The 24170-nt window shown below is 44.6% G+C and overlaps 1 protein-coding gene across 1 annotated transcript in view; it reads right to left on the minus strand.

Annotated features, from left to right (window-relative positions):
- PRKCQ (protein kinase C theta) overlaps positions 1 to 24170 on the minus strand; it is a 54551-nt gene that overhangs the window by 9330 nt on the left and 21051 nt on the right. The window contains exons 4-15 of the mRNA XM_039571440.1: positions 22075 to 22274; positions 20875 to 20935; positions 19073 to 19235; positions 18468 to 18499; positions 18286 to 18371; positions 17083 to 17212; positions 16319 to 16428; positions 16041 to 16164; positions 14492 to 14667; positions 11227 to 11400; positions 2059 to 2150; positions 514 to 576 (exon numbers count right to left, since the gene is read on the minus strand). Coding sequence (XP_039427374.1) covers positions 514 to 576; positions 2059 to 2150; positions 11227 to 11400; positions 14492 to 14667; positions 16041 to 16164; positions 16319 to 16428; positions 17083 to 17212; positions 18286 to 18371; positions 18468 to 18499; positions 19073 to 19235; positions 20875 to 20935; positions 22075 to 22274 — 1411 coding nt within the window. The remainder of the gene's footprint in view (positions 1 to 513; positions 577 to 2058; positions 2151 to 11226; positions 11401 to 14491; positions 14668 to 16040; positions 16165 to 16318; positions 16429 to 17082; positions 17213 to 18285; positions 18372 to 18467; positions 18500 to 19072; positions 19236 to 20874; positions 20936 to 22074; positions 22275 to 24170) is intronic.

The raw sequence follows: 24170 nt of genomic DNA on the forward strand, positions 1-24170 counted from the left end.
CAGACAGATTCACGATGGTGAGGCGAATCCCATCTCCCCATTGAACTGTGCACAGTAGAGCTGTTAATAATCCAAAATTAAGATATATCACTGTCTCCCTGCTGTTATTACATGGCTTGAGCTTGTCACCACTGTCCCAAGGTAACCAGCACAGCAGATGTACCAAATTTCTCGTGTCTAACTTGACCTTATACACCTTGATATGTTGAAAGCTTAAACAGGTTGCCTATACTGGGTGCTGTGTGAATGACTCTGTGTAAATGCATCCAAGGGTTTGTTTTAATGTTAACTGAAATAGGACAGAGTTCTGAAAGAAGGATCAAAACTGCCTTCTCTATACTATCTTTTCAAATTAAAACACCCAAACTCTGTGAAAGGGAAATGGGCAGAGAAATTCAATGCCAGTAAGCACAGCCAAGAAACAGCCTCTCTGTTGCCATCAGTGCTTGCAGGGAAAAGCAGAAAAAGTTTAGCATTTAGCATATTAATTACACTAAATTACAGTAAAATTACCTGTATATTATGCCCTTGGAATGGAGGAACTGGAGCCCACAAATGATTTCAGCAGCATAAAACCTGAACAGCAGAAGGAACAAATTAGAACAGGAGCTTCCCAAAGGCGCTTTCAACTGGACCCAAAAAGATGGAAAATATGTCTCCACAAGAGCCAAAATTGCATTAGGTTCCCAAAATGTCTGGAGTGTCTCCAGAAGGCTTGGGGTGACTGTGTTTTACTGGTGGGTGATGTGAGATTCCCAAAAGCAGGTGGGAGTCTGGGATGGGGAGCACAGACAGACTCCCTGGCTTGTCAAACTGTCCTCTTCCCTGCTCAGATTTATGACCTGCTTTTCATAGAATCCAAGAATTCTGGAATCGTTTAGGTTGGAAAACACCTTTGTGATCATTGAGTCCAATCATTAACCCAGCAGCACCAAACCCACCACTAAACCATGCCCCAAGTGCCACATCCACATTTCTTGAACACTTACAGGGACAGTGATTCCACCACCTCCCTGAACAGCCTGTTGCAATGCCTGACCACACTTTCAGTGAAGAAATTTTCTCTAATTTTGAAAGCTTATCCATAATATGGGCCTTTCTCTGGAGCTGTTTTGAGCTTGAAGTCTTTGTTCTCAGCACATTTTTCCCCAAAGGACACCACTACATCCTGCTGCCAAGAGGCAGTTTCAGTGTGAAGAATGAAAGTGCTCTCCCAGGAGGGAATGAAACCAGAGGATCATACCCCCTCCAATGTGGCACAGCTGTGCTCCCTCAGTCTTCAATGCATTGACCCTTAATTCTGGACATTCAAATGCTTTTGAAAAAAATCATCACTGATTAAAATGACAGTGTGGGGATTTTTTTATTAAATTATTAAATAAAAAGTAATTCCTATAGTAGTTTCAATATTGACTTTCAAAACACCTTTTGCTTGCAGAAGGATTAAAGGCACCTTTCATTTATTCTAATTCTTCTATTTACTTTAATCAAAGCTAAATACATTTTTAATTCTCCTTTGGTGTATTAATTTTTTGTTTAAATTTACCTTTTGTGCTTTTGATAGGTTTTCCCCCCACCCCATTGAACTTTAAAGGGGAAAAAAGGGAAAATCCCATTACTTCTAACAAACAACAGCTTCACCCCTGACCACTGGGCTGGGAACCTCAGGTTAAGCAGGTCCTGCAGCCTGGAGCCTACAGAGTGTTGTAAAGAAGCAAGGTCATGTCTGAGTGAAACCAACTGTGTGGATGGAGCCTAAAAGTCTTCTGTGGGAGGGAAAAGAGGATGGGAAGTGACTCACTCCTAGTCCTTCATTGAGGCAGGGGGATGACCTGCGTGTCTTTGTTGAGTTTGGAGAGAGCTGGGATTGACAGTGACTTAGCTTCCAGCACAAGCATCATCCCCAGTTTGCAGCTGGGCAAGGTGAAGAGAGGTTAAATAATCTGCCCAAGGTTTCCTCTGCAAGGCAGTAGCAGAGCTGGGAATAAAATCAAGTTCCCAGTTTGCTTCTCTCTCGTGTGCACCCTGCAGGCCCAAAGGCAGTGATAAACATCTTACGTTGCTCTGGGAAGGTCGAACTTATGGCAGCTCTGGATATGGAACATGAGGTCTCCTCCATTGAGGTATTCCATCACAAAAAACAGGTTTTCCTAGAGAATGAGATAAAGTGAGAATAGATAAGGGGAGGTGAAGAGCAAGGTAAAAGTTTATATATATTTAAAAAAAAAAAATCAAACTGCTCAGAAAGCACCCAAAAAGAGGAATGAAAGTATTACTGTGAGGGTTTTGGAAAGAAAGCAGCTTCTTTTTTAGATTCCTCATTTCTCCTCTTGGTTCCTTAAGCCCATACCCACCCTCCCTGCTCTGATTTGTATAAACACCATTAGCAAATATTGCAGAGCCACTTAATAGCCAGCTGGGGCTGTGGATTTTTACCAGCAGAGCTCCAGGCTCACAGAAAGGTGTCAGTAACTCTACAGTGCCTGTATAGCAGAAGGACAGATGGACAAGCTTCTCAGGGGGACTAGTGGAAAAGGCAAAAATCAATTGTAAGTCTCCTCTGGTCCCCATTCCAGTACATTATCCATCCAGTGGTGTGACATCAAGCTGGTGTCAGCTGCATTCCTGCACATCTTCCGTGGAGGCACATGGGCCTGACCTTTACAAGTTATCAGAGACACTGGCCAGACACAGCAATTTGTTTTAAGCACATGCCTGATTTTAGCTTGAGAGCTGCTCTGTGTAACTTGCTGGTAGGAAAAGTAATGAATTAATCATATTTCTGGATACACACTGAGCACTTGCACGTCAGAGAAGCCTGGAAAAAAGTCCAGTCCTTGTCCCCGGTTGCATGCAACCATCAACTGTTCAACCAGGGCAGTGAAAAACTCTCCTCATGGTACATAGAAATGATGGAATCTTTCTCTGTAATAGCAGAAGAGATCACTGAGGTTTCCTTTCCAATCCTTGATACAGAATCATGGGATCACAGTATGATTTGGGTTGGAAGGGACTTTAAAGACCACCCAGTTCCAACCTCCTACCATGGGCAGGGACACCTCCCACTAGACCAGGTTGCTCATGTACATGACACTGATTCTCTCACAGCTTCATCAGCCAAAACTTCACCACCAGAAGCCTGCAGAAGCTGGTTTGATTGATTGATCCCTTCCATGCTGAATTGTCTCCACAAAGCAGAAAGGACACCTTTTTCTGGAGGAAGAGGATCTGAACACTGAGTTATGCTCCCAGTTTAAACTTCTGTTTTGGGAATCTCACCTTCTGTGCATAAATGAAGGAATAAAATAAAATGGGCGCAGTATTTTTTTCCCTTCGAAAGCCTCTCTCTGTTCTGTACACACCTGAAGTCAGTCATCTTTAGGCTGTGCTAAAAAGTTTAGGAATATCTTCCTTTCCCTGTTGCCTATTTCCCATTACATTTTTTCTGGGGGGGAAATAGAGTTATTTTCACTTATATTTTTAACAGTTGAAGACTTTTTATCCATAAGATCTAATGTAAGTGTCTCTGGCAGCAAGCCAAGAGCTGTCTATGTTAAAAAAAACACAAAAGTGCTTGTGCCTTTCAAACAACAGCTGTCTGCTCTAATTTGTGCAATTTCTTTAGCCAGATCCTCTTAATTACAGCACTCTTATTTAAATGGACTCACTGGAAACCCCACCTGTCATCCAACAAGCTCAAAGCCAGATCTGGCCTCCTGGGGAAAGAATACAAATTCCATCACTAAAACAAATGGGTTCAGGTTCTCAGTTTGAAGTCCTTGCATCTGCAGGGGGCTGTGCATGTAAATGAGTTCCAGCAAGTAAAAAGGCCAAAGGAAGATGGGCAATTTAGTGAAGAAATGTAAAAATATTGGAAGCAACGTGAGCTCAGGAGCCCATTCAGGAAAATACTTGAACAGATGCCCTTTGGGAAGGTACACAGGGAGGTGATGGGGTTTAGCCAGCAACACACCCGCAACCACATGTGTCCTGCTGGGACTGAAGAAACCTCATGGGTCTTGAAATGAGCCAGGCTCAGCTTTAGTGGGCTGGGAAGGAGAAAATCTCTCAGTCTCCCTATAAAGTCCACTGATTTTGGCTACACCTTATCACACATCTCTAACTGTAACTTGAAATCCATGTTTATTCAGCAGAATGAGCAGTCACACTCTGCTTGCTCATGGATTTGAGCAACCATCTGATGCACCTGTTTAACTGAACCAGGGACTCTGACTTCCAGTTGGGGACTTTGGCAGCATCCTGGAGGGAAGAAAAGGTGGGACAACCCCTCAGATTAATTTACATCCAAATATACAAACCCTGTTGCTCAGCTGCCTTAAGTTATGAAGCTGGAGAATACAAACTTTACTTAGGCATGTTTCGTGCTGAAGTTTATGATATATCAGGCGCTATAGAGTGGTACATAAACACTACTGAAAAGACAGACAGAATCACTCTGGCCTTCCTCCTCAGGGGTTTGGAAGCTCCTCTTGCTTCTTGAGAAGTGCAGATGTCTGGAATAGCTCGCGGAGGAAAATTGGTTGAGATAAGCCCTACGTCATTTTAAGTAGTGAGGTGTAAGCAAGCAAAGTGCAACAAGTTACTGGAGTCAGATTCCTAAACCTGAGATCCACAGAGCAACAGAACACATTAAAAATGGGAAGTGGCAAAACCCATTCTAGAAACCACCAAAAATTCAAGAGAGTGCTAGAGGTCAAAGGGTTAGAGAATGTTCTTGCAGACAGGCTCCAACTTCACTTCCTCTTGTCCTGGGAAAGTTAACTGATGGCTCATGCCTGCTGCTGAGAGGCTCTGGAGTCTGTCAGCACTTGGACCAGGCAAGGGGGGTTAAGGGGGTGTTATCTACTTGAAAATGTCCCTGCTCACCGCAGGGCAGTTGGACTAGATGACCTTTAAAGGTCCCTTCTAACCCAAACCATTCTGTGATTCTCTCATTCTCAAGACTCTGCCATGCCCTTATCCCCTGCAATGGTCCTGCCAGTGGATGTCAAGCAAACAAGCAGGAATGTTGTTCCTCAGTGGTGAGACTCACAGAGCTCTGCAGGAGGCTTGGAAAGAGTGCCCTGCCCCTCTGCCTTGCAGACAGGTGACAGACAACTTGCTGACCACCCATGGGAGCATTCCTGGAGAGCAAATGCTCAAGACAAACTTCTGGTCATGATTCCGGACTCACGTGACAGAACAGAAATAGTTTGGTCTCATGGCAGAGCTCGGGACAGCCTTTTACAACCACAAAGCTCAAGAAGAACTGAAAAGGCACTTACTGCACCAGGGTAGTTATAAAATTATAGAAAAATTGAGTTGGAAGGGACCAACAAGGATCATCAAAGTCCAACTCTTGGCCCTGCACAGGGCACCCCTGAGAATCACACCATGTGCTGGAGAGTGTTGTCCAAACACTTCCTGACGTAGCTGGAACCGGTTGTCTTGAGAACATCCATGTATCAGCCATTCCCTACTTCTAGGCCATCTTCCAGGGGCTTTCTCCATTGCAGCACAGGGAACAGGACAAACCCTCCTGTGGGAGGGTGAAGTGCTGCTCCTACAGCAGACAGAGCCCTTCAACACGATGGACAACACACCGACACGGCAGCTGTGTGTCCTGCACAAAATAACACAGTTCCTGCACACAAAACAACCCAGTTCCCAAGTCGAGCCAGTCCTGCCAGGTGCTGAAAGCCTGGATTACTGCAAGAACTCAATTTCCTGCCCTTTCAATCCCTCAGTGCCTGCGCTGAGCTGACTCCTCCCCACAGAGCCACCTGCTCCCTCTGCCTGTCCAGGACACGGCAGGGATGGAGTTAAACCAACCTGCTCCTGCTCTGCTTCGACTGCTGTGAGAATGAATAGTCACTATCAGAGATGCTTTCAACTTTATAAACAATGAGTATAAAGCATTTAAATTGATCTTTTGAAGGTACATCCTTTAATAGGCTCTTAAAATCCTTTAACCAGCTGGAAGCCCTCCAGAGCACTTTTCTGCAGAGATTTTCAGATTTTGTTTTCTTTGCATTTTGAAAGCGCTTGCATACATACAAATAGGCGATTTAACACCATTTACTGAGAAGAAAAAATTCTTCTTCCCAGGGCTTCCAGGAGGATGAATGTCAGAATAATTAATGCTGCAGGACAGGCTTTACCTGTGTTTAGAGCAGTTACCCTAACGAATGGCTCCACGTGGAGAAGGCTCCAGATTAAGTGACCTAATCCTGCTGCATTCCCGCTGAATTATGCTGTCCCTGGCCAAAAGAGAAAGGCTGGACCTGATCCAATTCCTGCAGCTGACTCTTGTCTCACCTTTTCATGCAGCTCAGCACAGTCTGGGTGCTGATCCACACTTCGGATCTACTTTATTTCATGAGATAGTTGACAGCCAAAAGCATCTCAGCCTTTTTCACCACATCACTCAGTGTTGCAATCCCATCAGAGCATCCCATCCAGTAGGAAAGAGGGCAATGCAGTCCTCACTGTGTCTACTGCCATGAGGAACAGTTAACACAGGGTTACTCCTTGCTAGGAGGTGACTACAGGCGTTCACCTGCACTGGAATTTGCACCAGAGCAATCACAGGTTTAATTTTGTTCTCTGGTTTAAAGACTTTTTTCCCCCCTCTTGTGTAATATCTGCCTATCTTCTGGAGATGGCAGCATTTCTTACAGCTGCCCAATAATCCTGTCCAGCCCCTGATCTCACTATTTATTCCTCATTCTAATCTTTCCACTGTCAGCATTTTTAACTGCATGTTAAGATGCTCATTTGGGATGCTCAGCATGGTGTGCCCATCTGCTTGGTACAAAGCATGGCAATATATTTATACACAGAAATAAAACACATATGCAGAGATAAAGGTGCAGACTTGGCTGGCAATAGCTCCTTCCAGTCAAGCTCTAAGATCCCAAGACCTTTGCTCACACTCAGAGCAGATGGAGTCCATCACTCACTGATAAACTGAGGTACTATCAGCCCATGTCTTGCAAGAGGAAGTGGTTTTCCCTATCAGAGTCCAACACAATCTTGGAGAGGGACTAATTTTCTCAAGTCTAGAAAAAGATTTGTCTGAAGGTTTGTGGATTAAAAATAAAATAAAAATCACCAGACCAAAAACTAAACAAAAAATAGACAAGTTCGTGAAACATAAATATTTTAGCAGCTGAAAAACAGGCAAAAAATTTTAATGTTTTCATTTTAAGAAATGGTTTTTTTTTTTCAGGATAAAGTGCAGCTAGACTGCAGATTTTTAGAAATCTCAGGCAAAGCTGAATGCATTTTGGGCTGATTTTCCTCAGGCTGGACAATGGGAAGGCAATGACAATATGTGCATTGAATATGGCAATCATCTATCACTTAAAAAACCCCAATCCAGTTGTGAGCTGTCCTCCTGTTTTCCTGGCCAATGCCTTTCCCCTGTTCACACCACATGGGCTGACACCATCTAGAAGAGTCTTGCAAAAACTTCATATACTTGATATTATAATTACATCTGCTCACACCTTCTCTGGCACAACCTTGTAGAAATCCCAAAGCTCTGCTGAGATGCTGCTATTTCTGCTAAACCACGTTGAAATTTTGGCCAGGATTGAACAAGGCTTTGCCAGTTTTCCTGCCTGTTGGCTGCAAGAGGCAAAATCCTCAAAGCTTTCCTCAACTTTCCCATCAGCTGGTTCAAATTTGGCCTTGAATCAGATTTTTTCCAAGCTCAAAATATTATGAGGATGGACAGATGTTTTCAAGCTGATGTATCACCCCCAAAAAAGGGGGAGAATGGAGCTAGGGGTGTTCAGTAGGTCCATGGCACAAACAGGCAGTAGAGCTGAGCATCCTAAAGGTGTGAAATGCCCATGTGCCAACCCCATGCTCCAGTCCAGGGCAAAGAAATCAGCCCTGCCCCTCAACAGCCAGTCAGAGAGAGAAAAAACCTGAAATTGCACTTGGAAAAAAAAAATTATTTCAGGAACTGAAGTAACCTCTGAGGAGATATTTTGATGAGAAATCTGAAAATACTCATGGAAAACAGAGCCTGAGAATTTTCAAATTAGGACCACACTCCCGTTTTACAATTCTTTTCTCCTTCCTGCCAGTGTATGAGATTTTTCAGTCAGTATTAAGCCCATGAAGGTAACAGAGCATGTGAAAAGGGCTCACCATCAGGAGAAAACATACAATACAACAGTAAAGCAGAAAATAAACATTTCTGTAATATTTTCTTTTAAACTGCAGTAACAATTACTTCTCTTTTGGGCTGAGATAGTCTCCTCTGGTGCTATTTTGTGCTACAAGTCAAAATGCCTCAAGATTTAATTTGCATTTAGGTAAAGGGTGTTAATAAAACTTGGTCAATGATGTAAAGAAGCAGTTAGAAATAAAAGTGACTTTCAGAAAGGGAAAGCCTATTTTTATGGCAGAAGATCAGTGAAATGCAAAAAAGAATAAAACATAAGCACTGGGGTGCTAGTCACTGTTTGGGCATTACTGATTTTAGGATCTCACAGAATTATAAACATGTTTTTCCTCCTCTTTAACATAACAGCATCCCTTCAAATCTAATGCAGCAGAATATTTCTCTGAGCTTGTTGTTAAAATTCACACTATGTAATTGTGTCAGCTGAGTATCTGGATACAGAGATGACTTCAGTAAAATAAAACAGTCAAATTCAAAAAGAGATTAGACAAAAAAAAACCAAACACCATGGGCTTGCATTTATTCTCATGCAGTAAAACAAGAAAGGTATTCTGAGTTTTGAAAACACTGATCATTCAGACCCCACAGGAGTGAAGAGAAGCTTTAAGTGCCTGGTACCAATTAAAACCTGTCCAGCTTTACACAACTGAGCACTCATTACCTGGGTGGAGGTGAGGAAGAATCTCATCCCAGAGCTCAGGCAACTGTCAACAGATTACAGGGCTTTTTTTGTTTTCCCCTTCTGGAAACATGTGGACTACTGAGGTCCTTGTTTTGGTGTAGGAATATTCCTGTTTTTACTGTCCTTTGCAGAGACACTCAGCACCTGGAGCAGCTCAGGTAAGCCAAAGCATGAAGGATTCAGAAAGGCATTGGCACATATGTTTCTGTTTGAACCTACTTGTCTATCCAGTGAAACTTTAAAAAAACAAAAAAATGTCATATTTTCAATAATAAAATCCATAGAGGGACTCTACACAGCGGTGCTGTGGCGTCTGCCCATGGCAGGGGGGTTGGAAATAGATGATCTTTAAGGTCCCTTCCAACCCAAACTATTCCATGATCCTAAAATGATTGCTACAGAAGACATTCTGACTGAACCACGCTGTCCTTTGAGCCACGAAAGACCATCCAAGGCTTCTCACAGCCCCCCTGCTCTGGGTGGCTTTCATGCATTGAGTGATCGCTGCTGGCTTGCAAAGGTCAGAGGAGAAAAAACAGGAGCTGAAAATCAATCAGAGCCCAGAGCAGCTTTGGTCTTGGCAGCCCCATTCCGGCTACTCTTTTTGTGAACTTGGGGGAAAGATGGGGAGATCACACAGCTTTAAGTGGCAGTGAGGGCTTGGGATGAGATGGATGGAGATTCTTTCTCCATGACAGGATGGCAATCCTGTGCTGCTGCCCGTAAGTGTAGAAATAAATTGACAGGGTTTTTGAGCCTGGCACTATGAATTTTTCAGTCACTCATTGCTTTTCCATCCTTCAGGTTTTCCATGGCTTCCAGGCTGGAAGCACACCCTTAAACGGTCAGTAAACCCCACCTGGATCCTGACACGACTCCATTTGGTCTCTCCTCTTTTTGCCATGGTCTCATAAGGGAAGTGGACACTTGCAGGCCTGCACTGCCTGAACCCAGAGCTGCAGAGTGTCCCTGCTGTGTCCATCCTGAACCTGACCTACAGCTTCCAGACCAGGCTGGACCAGGCTGGAGCACAGACAGCATGGTTCAGCTGCTGGCCTCAGTCAGCATCCCTCTGGAGATACACGCAGCATTCCCTGGAGTAAAGGCCCCCTCATAGAGCTGTGACTACTGTGAGCGTTTTATCTCTTCAATTAAATCTTGATTGTCTTTGCTTTTGGAGTTGCGGCATTTGTATTTTTCTCTGAAAACCAGCTGCTCTCAAGTAGGGAGTTAATTCCTTTCCTTGCCAGTCAAGGATCCATTCCCAGGACACACTATCCTCACTGTCAGTACCAAAGGAGTTAAACATGAATGCCTGGGCTCAGTGTCACCTCACCTAAGGCAGCTCCCAGATGTTCCCTGGTGTAAATTTAACCTATCTTTAAACAGGTGCCATATCCCACAGATGATTGGGATATACCACAGGGGTTATATTTGTTTCTCCTGACCCTGCACAAGAGTCTCTCACTGAGCAGGTCCTTACTTCACACTGAGCAGTGGCTTGTGCCACTAAATCCTGAGGCTGAGCAGGGACTGGGAGCATCCTAAAAAAAGCCCTGAACAAGCATCCACAAGGCAGTGCTGCTCTGAATTGGAGATAAGAGATATCAATCATCTCTCAGGAGTTGTTTGAGTAGGTTGGACAGATGAGACAAACTCTCAAACTTCCATTGTTTCTTTCTACACCTTGTGTGTTCTTTGGTGTTAAGACTAATGGTTGTGGCTGTAGGAAAAGCTCTGGAAAGCTAAGCAGCTGGTGGATGTTGGCATGTAGGGCCATGAAAATATGTGTATTACTTAAATGTCACTTCAGTTTTGATTTGGAGTCACAAATGAGATTTCAGGTGATGCTGCCCCTCTGAACTGCAGAACCACCAGTGCCTGATGCCATTTAACAGTAACTGGGGGCAAAGAAGTGAGTGATAGCATGTTTGTCCTCCAAACCCAGAGATTCTCAAGCTGGCTTTGATCCAGGCTAGCTGCAGCACAATGCTTCATGGTCTGAGAGGTTCAGATAACACATCAGTGTGGGCACATCCTTACCCTGGCTGCAGGTGTAGCCTTTGCACATCCTTGGCCCAGGGTACCAGGATGCAGATTTTAAGAGCAGATTTTACCTCAATGAGCCTGGGATGCCATAATACTCAAATACACCATCCCACCTCCAGATTAATGTGGAGAAAGCAGATTAAATTTCTAGAGCCACTTCCCAAGTGCTTAACCTTCCCTTGGCACCACTTCCTGTCCAAAGTACACCCCAGAAGGCTGAAGCCCTTCACCAAGCATCCGTATTTCAGTAAAGCATTCTCAGACTGTGGAAGAAAGTGGAATATCCTTGTCTTACCTTGGTCTGGAACGTGCAGAAGACATGAGTCAGGAATGGGTGTTCCCAAGCCAAGGAGAGGACTCTCTTCTCCACCATCGTACACTCAACATCATCATCCATCAGCACCACGTCCTTCTTCAGGGCTTTCACAGCAAAATACTGGTCTGTGCTCTTCAGCTCGGCCAGGAACACCTAAGGTGGAAACAGCTGCTCAGAAAGAGGGATTATCTCCTCTGAGAACAGCCATGTGAGGGTGGGAGCTGAGCTCCTGGGAATTCACTGGGGTACACTTTAAAAACCTTAATGTCTAAGGCCCCATTCTGCCATTAAAGACTTTGTAGGCTTTGAGTTTGCTCCCCACACCCAGAATAGTTTTCTGAAGTTGAGCCCTGGGGAAGGATGAGAAGTTCTTGGCAATTGCAGGAGGAGGGTCCTACATGCCCAGATGGACAGGACAAGCCAGAGAGCCAACACCTCTGATAACAGAAACCATCCTCATGCAAATGCTCCCGAGATACATTTCCTGTTTTCTAACTTCAAATAACAAAACACAGAATATTGCTTTGTCAGCATTTGAAATGCAAATACCCTGCACCAGATCCTCAGCAGCTGGAAAATTATGTCCACCAGTAGTTAGACCAGTTTTTATATCAGATGCCTTTCTCTCCTTCCTCCCAGTCAGCAGGTCTGAGCAAACAGGGTGAGTTCCCCATGCTTTTGCAGAAGTTCTTCTCTGAGAATGGGAAAACACATCCCAGAGGAGTTACAACCTCTGTCTGTTTTTATAGGCAGGGGAAATGAGGCCTGGAGCAGAAGAGAAAGGTTTTGTAGAGACCACAGAGCAAAGAAGTCCCTGCTGGAAGGCAGTGACAGTCCTGATCATCACACTAACAGCCTGTTGACCCTGTTTCTATAGACTGACTAAATGTGTAAGATTCATCAAAGAGGTCTTTGAAGTTCTTTACCAGACACTATTTACTGAGTGAGCTCTGACATGTTTTAGCCCTGACAAAAGTTTTATTTACCCTTTTGGCTACTGCTGCATTTCATTTTGTAGCACCAGACAGAGAGTAGAGCCTAGAGCCTCCCTCTGTCTCTGCACTGAATGACCAGAAATGCTCACTGTGCTGATGCTGCAGGCACCCTTTTTACTCTTGTTTTTGTGCTGGGCACTGCTCTCCTGGGGAAACTGGGGAATGTGCTACATTTGTGACCTGTGCCGTGACTTCCAAGGAGCAGGTAGGCAATGCCAGACCCCATGCAGAGGTGGTGGTGGGACACATCCTCATGGATCTGGCTCCCAACCTCCCAGGACCACGCAGAGCTGGAGAGACCCCTCAGGCACTGAGATCTGCACACCCTGTCCCCTCTGTGGGGAAGTGAATCTCGCTCCAAGCAAATGAGGGCTCCAGGAGTGACACCAACACAGGAAGCTTGTGGGTGACTTTTTGTTGCAGAAAGACACAAGATGCCCCATCCTCTCCACACCCGCAGTGTGCACTTCAGAGAGATGTAGAAGCTTGCAGGCTTGGAGAATCCATGTCAGCATGAGGGCTAAAATAAGGCACAGAATCTGCTTCAGTGGAGCCATTCAAACACCTGAGCAACCTCATCACATTAGACCTATTTTGAGGAATGGTTTAGATTAGAAGACCTCCAGAGGTCCCTTCCTTCCAATAAAAATGTTTCTGTGATATCTATGCACTTGAGTCCAGGATCTGGAATGTGGGTTTTGGGGTATTCTGGCTTAGCATGAGATGCCTCAGCTCTGGTTCCCATGCAAACTGTGGACATGACAGGTAGACACAACACTTTCTAGTGGAAAATATCCCTGAGTTGGAACTAGGTGATCTTTAAGGTCCCTTCCAAGACAAACCATTCTATGACTATGATTTTCATGAAAAATGAACACAGCAAAATTTTTGACCACTTTAAGAACTGGCTGCAGCAATTGCTCCAGATCATTTAGCAGGCAAAAAGCAGCCCTTTGTCAAGGCACAGTTTCCCCCTTGGAAAGATGTGGGATGTGAGCAGTGTGATCCATAATGATAATCCTCCTTATTGGCTGTGAAAATACAATGGTGAGTCCCTCTGAAATTCCTTCATGCAGCTTTGTGCTGGCACTGAGTAATATGAGTCCCCTTCCAGGGGAAGTGCAAGTGGATCTGCAATGAGGAGAAACAATCCACAGATCATCAGGATTAATTAATCCACTGAAAACAGGTGGTTCTTGTTTCAAAAGCACAAATTCTTGGCTGTTGCAAAATTTGCTTCATGCTCCAGCACAGATCAGAGCTGGGAAAGAGAAGTTCCTGTTCCCAGCTGGGGACCTGCTGCTCTGGAGAGCAGAGGTGATCCACACTCAGCTTCTCAGCTCATGCTTCCACCTCCCTATGAAGAGGGACAGCACAGAGACCTGTCCCACCAGCTCTCTGTGGAGGCCCAGGACCCATCAACCTGTGGAGAAGGGGAAGTTGAAGCCCTATCTGGGGCATTCCTGTCCTCTCATGGGCAGTCATGAGACAGCAACTAATGGGACAGAGAGAAGGACAAGGCAAGGAGAAGATGAAGTTCAGGATTCAGCCATGCCAGAGCAAGGATTCTTTGAAAACTTGGAGATTTATCAGCCATCACAGCCCTGGCAGCAGGGCCAGGGCAGTGACCTGTACTGGGCACTGGTGAGGCCACACCTCAAATCCTGTATTCAGTTTTGGGTCCATCACTAAAAAAAGACATTGAGGGGCTGGTGAGTGTCCAGGGAAGAGAACAGAGCTGGGGAAGGGGCTGGAGCACCAGGAGGGGCTAAGGAAGGTGGGAGGGCTCGGCCTGGGGAAAAGGAGGCTCAGGGGGGACGTTGTGGCTCTGCACAACTCCCTGACAGGAGGGGACAGCCAGGTAGGGGTCAGGCTCTGCTCCAAGGGAACAAACAACAGGACAAGAGGAAACAACCTCAAGTTGTTCCAGGGGAGGTTGAGATGGGATATTAGAAAAAGATTCTTCACTGAAAGAGTGGTCAGGCATTGGAAGAAGCTGCCTAGGAGACTGGTAGAGTCACCATCCCTGAAAGTGTTCAAAAAACATGCAGATGTGGCAAGTGGGGACATGGTTTAGTGATGGCCTTGGCAGTTCTGGGTTAGCAGGTGGATGCAGTAACCTTAGAGGTCTTTTCCAGCTTAAATGGTTCCATGTTTTCTCCCACGTGTCTCTTCAAACCACATGTTATTTAGTGCCACACAAAGCAACATGCAAATGCACACAGAGGTGTCTGAGTCCCAACACTTACCTTGCCAAAACTGCCCTTCCCCAGCATCTTGTGTAGGACAAAGTCTTCGATGGTCAGTTTTAACTGCACTTGGTGCTCTTGCTGTTCCTGGGACTCTTCTCCCAAGTCAGACTCTATGAGAGACCCCCCCTTCACCGTGCCCTCCACCGGAGTCTCCCAGGAGATGCCTTGTGGCTCTGCAACACGCATCAAAGCACTCAAATAAACTCCTGGTCAGGAGCAGAAAATCCCCAGAACACTCACAGGTATTGTGTTTAGAGGTTTAAAAGGGTATTTCAAACAAATAGAAGCATGGTGGCCATGTCTAAGTAGATTGGCTCTGCTCCCACATTGCTTTCTCTCCAGAGAAGACTTTACTCCAGTGGAAATTCCATCTTCTTCAGTGACTTTTTTTCTTGTTTAGAAACCATTTTACAAACCCCTTCATCTCTCTTTCTGTTTTGTGGCACCAAACCCTTAATTTCTGGCCACCTGTCTTCTCCAGCCCTTCTTGCTGCTTGCCATTATGATATGGTTCAATTTTTTCAAGGTCTTTCTTTTCAAAACCCTAGGCAAAGCCACATGAAAAGGTGGGATGGTATTTTCATGTTGTGTTCCTGCTCTGGATGTGAAGCAGTCCAGATCAACCATTCCAGCCAGCCTGGAGTGGAATCACTCAGAGTTTTTTCAATACTCTACTAACTGGATTTATAAGAACTTGTAAGAGATTTTGTCCCTTGCTGGATTTATCCCATTGCTGTAGCTGTTCTAAAAGCATGAACTGCAAGAACACTACTCAGCAGACAAACAGACCCACATGTGAAACAGATGTGAAACCAGCTGGGGCTTTACTGATTCACATCAGCATAGCCAGTTCTACTTGTAGGACAGAACAAAAATAAGCACAGATGGGGACATCATTCATTTCTCCTTGGGGGCCAAAGGGCACAGGCTCTCATTTACCCTCCTAAACATTTGTTCTTGTAGCATAGACAGCTGTGACACCTGGATCAGCTCCTGGGTGAGTGAAGTGGGGATCTACCAATGGTTTTCAAAGCTACTGAAAGTCAACTTCCACCCAAAAATATGAAATCAGGAAGAGAATTGGCCATGGCGATCAGAAGGATTCCAACTATCCCATTTAGAGCTTGGTTTCTCTGTAAAGTACTCAGATTTTTAAATCTATGAGGCCCAAGCACGGCATAAGCACATTATTGCTGGTGGAGGGATGAGATGTGCTCAAGCACAAGGTCAGAGGAGTTTTCAGGGGTCGACTGAAGGAGTGGTGGTTGGTGTATCATGTCACCAGAGGCTGGGATGGCATGGGGGAAGTGTAGGTCTCTAGAGAAGGAACCAGGCTGGGATCCAGGGTCTCTGCCATGTCCAAGGGATGTGGCTGGGAAGAGTCACGGATATCCTGGGATCAGAAAGGGTCTGTCTTGCTCTTGGCTGGGGGGCTTTCATGAACAATTCACTAGAAAATAAATTCCCCACTTGTGCCACCTCCAACTAACCACGCACAAACCAAACAACAACAAAGCTGCTGCCCCATATCACCAGGAGGAATTACCTTTTTTTCCTGTTGTAGATGCTGGCAAGGCCTGAAGTGGTGTCACATCCTTCACAGGAACAGGGAAGCCAATTTCCAGAGGTCCATCCCTGGAGATCTGTTCACTGTCACGCTGGCAGCGAGCCTGGGGTACAGAAAACAGGAAACTTTTGAGCCAAAAGTCATGTGCCAAGCTCATGAACAACACTGTGGCTTCTTGAGTGTGGCTCATAAAAGCCAAGATCTAGAAGAGGTCTTTGCTTATGAGACGAGCATTTCAAAATGCTTGAACTATTTACCTGCTGAGTGCTCTCTATCATTGCCAGAGCTTCAGCCATTAGTTTCTGGTTAACTCCACAAAGATTTGCTACTTTTGTCTGGCACTTGTGGTGGACGTTCATGCCACACGCTGAAAGAAAGAACAGGAGGTGTCAGGACAACAAAGACTGTAAAGGGTTGGGCAGGAACATGCACTGATGTTGGCCAGGGGCAGAATTTAGCCACTTAAAGAGTTCAAATGTCTCTTGAGATGGCATTCAGGTCATTTTTTTGTTCTCTGTGGAGACTATTTTTGTATTTCCTTCTGGCCAGAGGTTGCATTTCCGCATCCATCAGCCTTTGCAGGTACAGGCTACCAAAACTCTACAGTCTGTTAACTCAAAGTGTAATCACAGAACAGGATCCTCCCATTGGTGTAGGATTGGGAAGACAGTGAAGTGTCTTGGGTCTGATAGTGGAAATAGAGCTTGCAAATTGATACTGGGGGTGATTTGGGAAGATAACATTGTCACTGTGATGTTCTTTGCCTCTTTGGAAAGCAACTCATCCTCCTTCTGGATCAAATATCTCTCTGTACATGGACAGTTGTCCTCATTCTTGAAGAATGATTTTCATTGAAGGATAGTCCTGTAGACCATTCCTTCACCCTCCTGGATGCCATCTTATACTGGCTTTGCAAAGAAGGGTGATAAATGAGATTGAGATTTGGATTTTCAGACTGCCACCCTCCAAAGACAGTGACCCCTCCTGTGCTCAGCTGGTGCCACCTTTACCAGGGACTCACCATCACACTTCAGCCCCTGCCGTGCCAGGCCCCAGAGGAGAGTGCCACAGTGCTCACAGAAGGTGGGGCTCTTGTAGTTGTAGACCTTGAAGCGGTGGGGCATGTCAATCTTGAACCTCTCCTTGTGGAACTGCAAGACAAAAGCCAGGCTGAAAATCCACTCGTCATTCCCACCTCAGCTCCGCATGGAAAACCAAACGTGTACTACAGAAGCTGGGTTGTGTACTGCCCTCTTTTCCTTGGGTATGACTGCCAAGCAGAAACTGTCTATCAGGCACACAAACCCAAATTTTGATACATAATAACTGCAATTCAGACGGAATCGGGTCATTTCATCCCTGGCCTTGACCAAAGAACTGCTTGTGCCTCATTTCCATACTCAGGCTCCCCTAACACTCACTGGGAAAACATTGGTACTTTTAAAAATTATTCACCTCATCTTGCAAAGGATGGGTACACTTGTTATCATGAATCACTCCTTGGAAGAGCCTGTTTTAATTCTTTTAGTACGAAAGGTGATGACAAAGTTGGTTACATCTACCCTGGAGATGTCAGAAGAGAAGTGAGAGGAATCTCATCTCTTAAAAGTAGTAGAAGGACAACAGGAGCCAGGGTGGGACTGAGAGTAAACAGAAGTTGTAGGACACAAGGGAAACAGAATAGTACTATCAGGAATTTAAGTTCTGGTTTTGCCTACCAAAAAGCAAAGTTTAGAATAAACTGATATGAGAAAAATAAAGCAAATAATAGTGGAGATGTCAGACCTCCCACTGACTGCTTCAGATAACACAGAATGGGACGTTCCAGCACGAATCTGAAAATTCAGCCTGATATCTGGCCTGACATTGGATAGGGAAGAGTTTTCTCCAGAAAATCTCCACCTCATGTCCATGACTTCCTTCTGAGTTATACTTTATGCATTAGAAAAATGTCAATTCTGATTCAGCAACTGCTTATTCTGCAGCTGCATTTGATTAATTCTTAAGTAGGAGGTAATGAAACCACTGGGAACATAAAAAGCAAAGGGCACAGATCAGATCACAAAGTCCTTAGTTCAGCAGGACCTTTTGCTTCATCAGAAGTTGCTTTGCAGTGATGTAGGAGAGATCTGAGTGGCACTGAATATTTCTAAAAAAGAGAATAATAATTAATAATAACAATAACAATAGTAATAATAATAATAGTAATAGTAATAGCACCTACCATTGTTTCCCTGCTATTGATTGCTGATCCTGTACACTTGGCTATTACTTTATCAATGCACTTCTTATGAATGGCAGCGTTACATTCTGCAACAGTAAAGGTGTCAGGATGTTAATAAAGAAATTCCTTAAGAAAAGATTAAGTAAATAATGACAATAAGAAAATAAAAAAAAGTTTCTTACGTCTGCATTGATAGCCTTGTTTATTCAGACCCCTGAAATAAACAGAGAAGTGGTTAATTCTGAGTTGTCTGAATGCCTCAGCAGAAGAAAGGAGATCAGCATTTACTAAGGAAAGAGAATAAAATTGCTCTGCTTTTTATCGTTCTTTGCAGAGCTTATTTAATTTCATTATCTTCATTCAGTCTAATGGTGGAGTGATTCTCTGTTCTCACAGCCTTTTCAGCACACATTCACATTCTGAGTTTCACAATATCCAAACAGCAAACTGGACCGATGAGAAATGCCTGTGCATTTGGCCAAACCCAAAAATACTTGTAAATAATAAATTAAAAAATGATGGGAATTTTCACAGTTGGAATTACAGCTGCAAACCACATCCTTGAATTGGTGCAATAACTCTGCACATAAGGTGTCAGGGGTCCTACAGCAGGAGCACAGATATTCATCAGGGAATTACAGAATCTTTAGGTTGGAAAAAATCAAGTCCAACCATTAACCCAGATCTGCCAAGTCCAACACTAAACCATGTTCCCAAGTGCCACACTGACACTAGAACTGGTTCCTAGGGTTAAAAGGAGAAGCAGCATGGATCCATTTTCATTTACCATACAAACTCGTGACACACAGAGCAGAAGGTGGGTTGTGGAAAGAAGGTGGCTGTGAACTCGTGACACTTGACATTGTGGATTTTGGCCTGTTTGATGGCTCCCCTGCGCTGGTGCAAGGAGAAGAAGCCTTCAGTCTCACAGTCAGCCAGGTCCTTTGCATCTGGTAGGAGAGGAAAGATATTTAAGCATACCCTGTCCTGATCAGGTGCCTTGAAAAAATGCAGTTGCCCAAACACTACGTGACTGAAGCTGATGATTCACTCATGGGAATGACTACTTAAAGAAATATAATGTTATGAAACCCACACAAGTCTCATTTGGATGGTTTTTATCCACCATTCCTACACTAAAATGTCTTTAGACTTGGGACTCTGAGCTCTCTTGGCTATTCATAGTGCTGTTTTTGAAATGTAGAACAAAAATTTCCCAAGGAGAGATAGTTTAAACATTAAACTTTAACTTTGTATGGCACCGAAGAAGCATGCCTAAAAAAGGTGAAATTACATAAAAATTAATAATTACTGATATGTGGACACAAACACACGTGTATACATACATATATATATGGGTATTTAACAGAATCCTTTCTGTGTCCATATACATGTGTGTCAATAAGCAGATATTGAGGTCTCTAGGATATTCTTCCTGTTATTTTCCCATGCCAACACTTGCTTTGCTGTTTGCTGTGCCCTTGCTGTTATTCACAGCTCACCTTTAAGCTTTTTGGAACAGCAAACAAACCACTTCTGACTTCACATGAACTCCTGCACTTCTAGACACGCTTGTGCCTACAAATCTGAGATTCACACAGGAAATCAATCTCTGCTTTGTTTCACTCCTGCATTGCACAGCAAGTCACAAAAGTAATCTGTGGCAACTGGCCCTCTGTGTGATCTGATGCTGATCTCGGTATTTGCAATAGAAGCACAACTTGAATTTTCCATACTTTGGCCTCTCTGACACCTTATAACACACAAGTAGACAACAGCAGTCCAGTCTATATTAAAGGGAGGGACGGTTCAGAAAATATCAGCATGGCCATGGCTGCTTTCAGTGCTTCTCTGTTTCTCTAAATGGAAGATCCTTCCAGATATCTGCACCTCACAGCTTCACCCTCCACCTGAGGGTATGAGAATTTTGGCAATGAAAATGGGAGAATAAGAGCAAGCATTTGGATTCAATCCATTTCTTCAACAAAGCAAAATGCAGCCCTTTCCATGAGAAATTTTCCCTAATATCCACCCTGAGCCTCCCCTGGCCCAGCCTGAGGCCATTCCCTCTCTCCTGTCCCTGTTCCCTGGGAGCAGAGCCCGGACCCCCCCCGGCTGCCCCCTCCTGTCAGGGACTTGTGCAGAGCCACAAGGTCCCCCCGGAGCCTCCTTTGCTCCAGGCTGAGCCCCTTTCCCAGCTCCCTCAGCCACTCCAGCCCCTTCCCAGCTCTGTTCCCTTCCCTGGACTCACTCCAGCTCCTCAGTGTATTTCTTGTAGTACATAAAGTACAGTGATTTCAGAGGAAGCCAGCTTCTTATGTATCTGTTCTGTCTTGTTTAGCATAATGGGAATATCTGCCATTTAGTGGTAAACCAGCCAAAACTCGGCCTTGCAAATCACAGAAGAATAGTCAGTCTTCATCCCCACCACACAATAAAAATGACTTTTCTGGAGTTTTTGTTTCAAATAGTTATGTCTGTTGTTATGGATCAGTCAGTAATAACATAGGCACTGCTTTTAGTGAAGACACCACATCTTCCCCACAGCCCAGAAATCACAGCTATAAATTAACAAACACAATCACTTGCCACTTATTTCCAGGAAGTATCTTGCATTCATCAGCATTCGCCCTTGAGGTTTCAGTTCTAGCTGGTTGAGATAAGTGAAAAACAAGAAAAAAAGTCCATTAAATAGTCACTCAGAGAAGGAAAAATCATTTCAGATGACTTTCAAGCGATCTCCTTTTCCCAGTGGGAACTGATGAACAGCAATGAATGCTGATTTTTGGGTTGCTCATACCCATGTGAGGCAACAAGGCAGGGTAGGAGCAACTGCAGAGAGAGGAGGGTTGATCACCTCATATCAAACAAGCAGAGCAGCATGATAGGAGAGATGAATGTGATTAAACCACAGAAGATGTAGGCAGTTTTGAGACACCAGATTAGCACCAGTACTATCTATAGAGAAAACTTGTTCCCAACGGACCCTGCAAGAGGAAAGTGGGAGCACTTCAGAAAACCCAGCCAGCTTCAGACAGCTGATGCTGAAATCTTTTAGACACTCAGTTCTGCAAGTCTAACTTCTTTACAGTCAACGTGAGGGATGCTACAAGCTTACTCAGGCATTTTTTTAGGGGCCTTCCCACTGGACTTGGCAATTCCCACCTACCTGACTCGTTATCCGTAAGTGCTTTTGGAAATCTGAATCCACTGGACTACGTATAAACTGGATACTACATTTTAAAGACTTCTGTCAAGATCTTTCTTGCTTGGACTGCCAGGCAACACAACCTTACGTTTAGCACTCTTGTGAAGACTGTTCAAATTTACTCCACCGTAACTTCAGTGATTTTTAAGGAGTTGCTCTGACATAACTGAACTCAGGCAGCTGTGAATCAGCTACTTGACATTAGATTAAATTTTTAAAGCTGTTTCCCCAGAGAGAATAAAATAACTCATGTTCAGCCACTCATACTACCACTTGTTCCCAGTGGGTCTCCTCAGCAAAGATTAATTTGTGGGCACAGCTCACCTGAAGCAGGATCCTCACTAGCGCAGGGCACATTTCATCACAGCAGCAGCAGGTAAAATAAAAGTGCCAAGCTCTTCTCTTCTGACAAGTCTCTCCCTCAAGTCACACCCAAGTAGTCTCAAAACATTATTCCTTGGGTGGCAGCCAGTCCCTGCTGTCCTGCTGGTGACAGCCACAGCCTGGCACGGACACAAGGCATCCCCTTACCCTGCAGCAGCTCCCCAGCACATCCTGCAGGAGAGGACAGCGATGCTCACCCATATCTCTGTCTTCCCATTGCTCTTTTTGCACCTCTCTGCCAGCACCTTGAGCTCCACCGTGGTCTCTGAGACCATTTCGGCGCTTTTGTCCTTGACCACGATGTGCATGACCCGGCCGTTGTTGATGTGGGCATCAAAAGTGCTGTTCCAGGGTGGATACATGGTGGGCTTCTTCTGCACATACACTTGGCCATTCTCTGTCAAGAGGGAGAATACAAATCCATGCAGTGAGGACAGTTCATGTTACCAAGTACAGACATCTACCCTAAAAAAATGTAATTTCCACCCTAGACTCCGTCAGCTCCGTAGAAGAGATCTCTAATGCAGACTCCAACACCATAAATATGCACTTCTAATCAGGTGAATCTCATCCCAGACAGCCACCTTGTTCATCCTCTGTCCCAGGGCACTGCAAAATGAGACAGGTTTGCTTCAGACCCCCAAAAAGCTGGGTGCACTTTGGGATTAAGGTTCTGCTGGAGCACGTGCCCAGCCCAGTAGCCAACTAAGGGGTGTTAAAACATGAACTGTCTTGCAGACCTGCAACCACCCCACAGGGATGTAGAGTTTTCAACGAAGCAAACTTCCCCTGATGCTTTAATTCCTCTTCCCTCACAGCATCTTAAAATGTTGATGGGTAAAAGAATGGGCATCTCTGAGGCTTGCAGAGGGTTCTCTCTAATTGGGTCTCTCTGAAAAGAGTCTCAGCCAGATTTATTTATCTCACAGAGCCAGTTTTACTCCATACAGCCCCATAAAAGTATTGGATGCTTACTCAAGGTAAATTCTATATCACAATTACCCTCTGCAAATGTTCAACCCATCAAATGCTGAAGCTGAAGGAATAAGAGAAAAAAAGCAGGAGACCTGTGACCCCCGTCTAAAGACCCTGCTCCTATGTCCAGTAATCCCAGCATTTCCCTCCTCTCACACAGCTGGAAAAGAATATGCAGCTGATAGCCTGGAAGGTGACGTGCTGAAGAATATTTTTCCCTATATGAGAGGACTAATTCAGGTTTCTTCCCTCTGCTCAGCTTTGATTTACACAGGCAGGAACTCCAGGATATCTGAGGCTTGTGCCACACCTTCAGGATAGATTAAAACTGGCAAATACGCTCCAATGTTATGGAAAACAGGAGAGAAGGAAAAGAAAGGCAACAATGATTCCCGATTATGTGATACTCACCTCAGGAAATGAGAGAATGTTTACTGAGGAAAGAACAAATATCAGGGCCGTGAGATTATACCAAAAATCTCCCTTGACCACTCTGTACATGGAGAAATGGCTGCCAGAGCTTCTACATAAGCTACACTCACTAGACTGATTTGAGGTACAGCTTCCTGAGGACAGCATCCTGCAATCAGCACTGACTGGCTGAAATTCCACCCCATGACACCACACCTGGCTCTCACAAAGCAGTTCTGCACTTGGTCCCATCATGTAAACTCGATTTAAGCTCTGACCATCAGCACTGGTCTGCATCACAAATTGAGCGGAGATTGTTGAATCATTAAAGTTGGAAAAGACCTCCGAGATCACCAAGTCCAATCTTCACCCAAAACCCACCTTGTCCACTAAACCACATCATCTAGTGCCACATCTACTCAGGTTTTGAACACTTTCAGGGATGGTGCCTCCACTATTTCCCTGGGACAAATGATCTGATTCCCAGATCATTCCTGCAGCGCAAAACAACTTCTCAACCTCCTGCCTGGTGTGATAAGCAGTTGTGCAGCTAAATTTTAGGCACAAATTCGATTTCCCCAAAGCTCAGAGCACCTCAGTCTAAGGTGAATCCACCTCTGTCATGAGGCTGAGTTTTCACATAGGCAGATTGAGGCAATCCTATACTGAGCTCATTGTCTTCAGACTTAATTCATTCCCATCAAGCTTGCAAATATATATCCAACACACTCTTTCAACAAAAAGCACAAAAAATCAGAGACAAAAATGAGACATAAACTTCCCAGCATCCCAGAAAACAGAAGTCTCAGTAAGGGACCATTATTTCTTTGCTGCATCAGTGAAAAAACCACAGATGTGAAGCACAGCACTTGCAAAACAAGTGCTTTCGTTTGCATTGCACTCCAGA

The sequence above is a fragment of the Corvus cornix genome, chromosome 1A (assembly GCF_000738735.6).
Source record: "Corvus cornix cornix isolate S_Up_H32 chromosome 1A, ASM73873v5, whole genome shotgun sequence".
In the NCBI taxonomy this organism is placed as follows: Eukaryota; Metazoa; Chordata; class Aves; order Passeriformes; family Corvidae; genus Corvus; species Corvus cornix.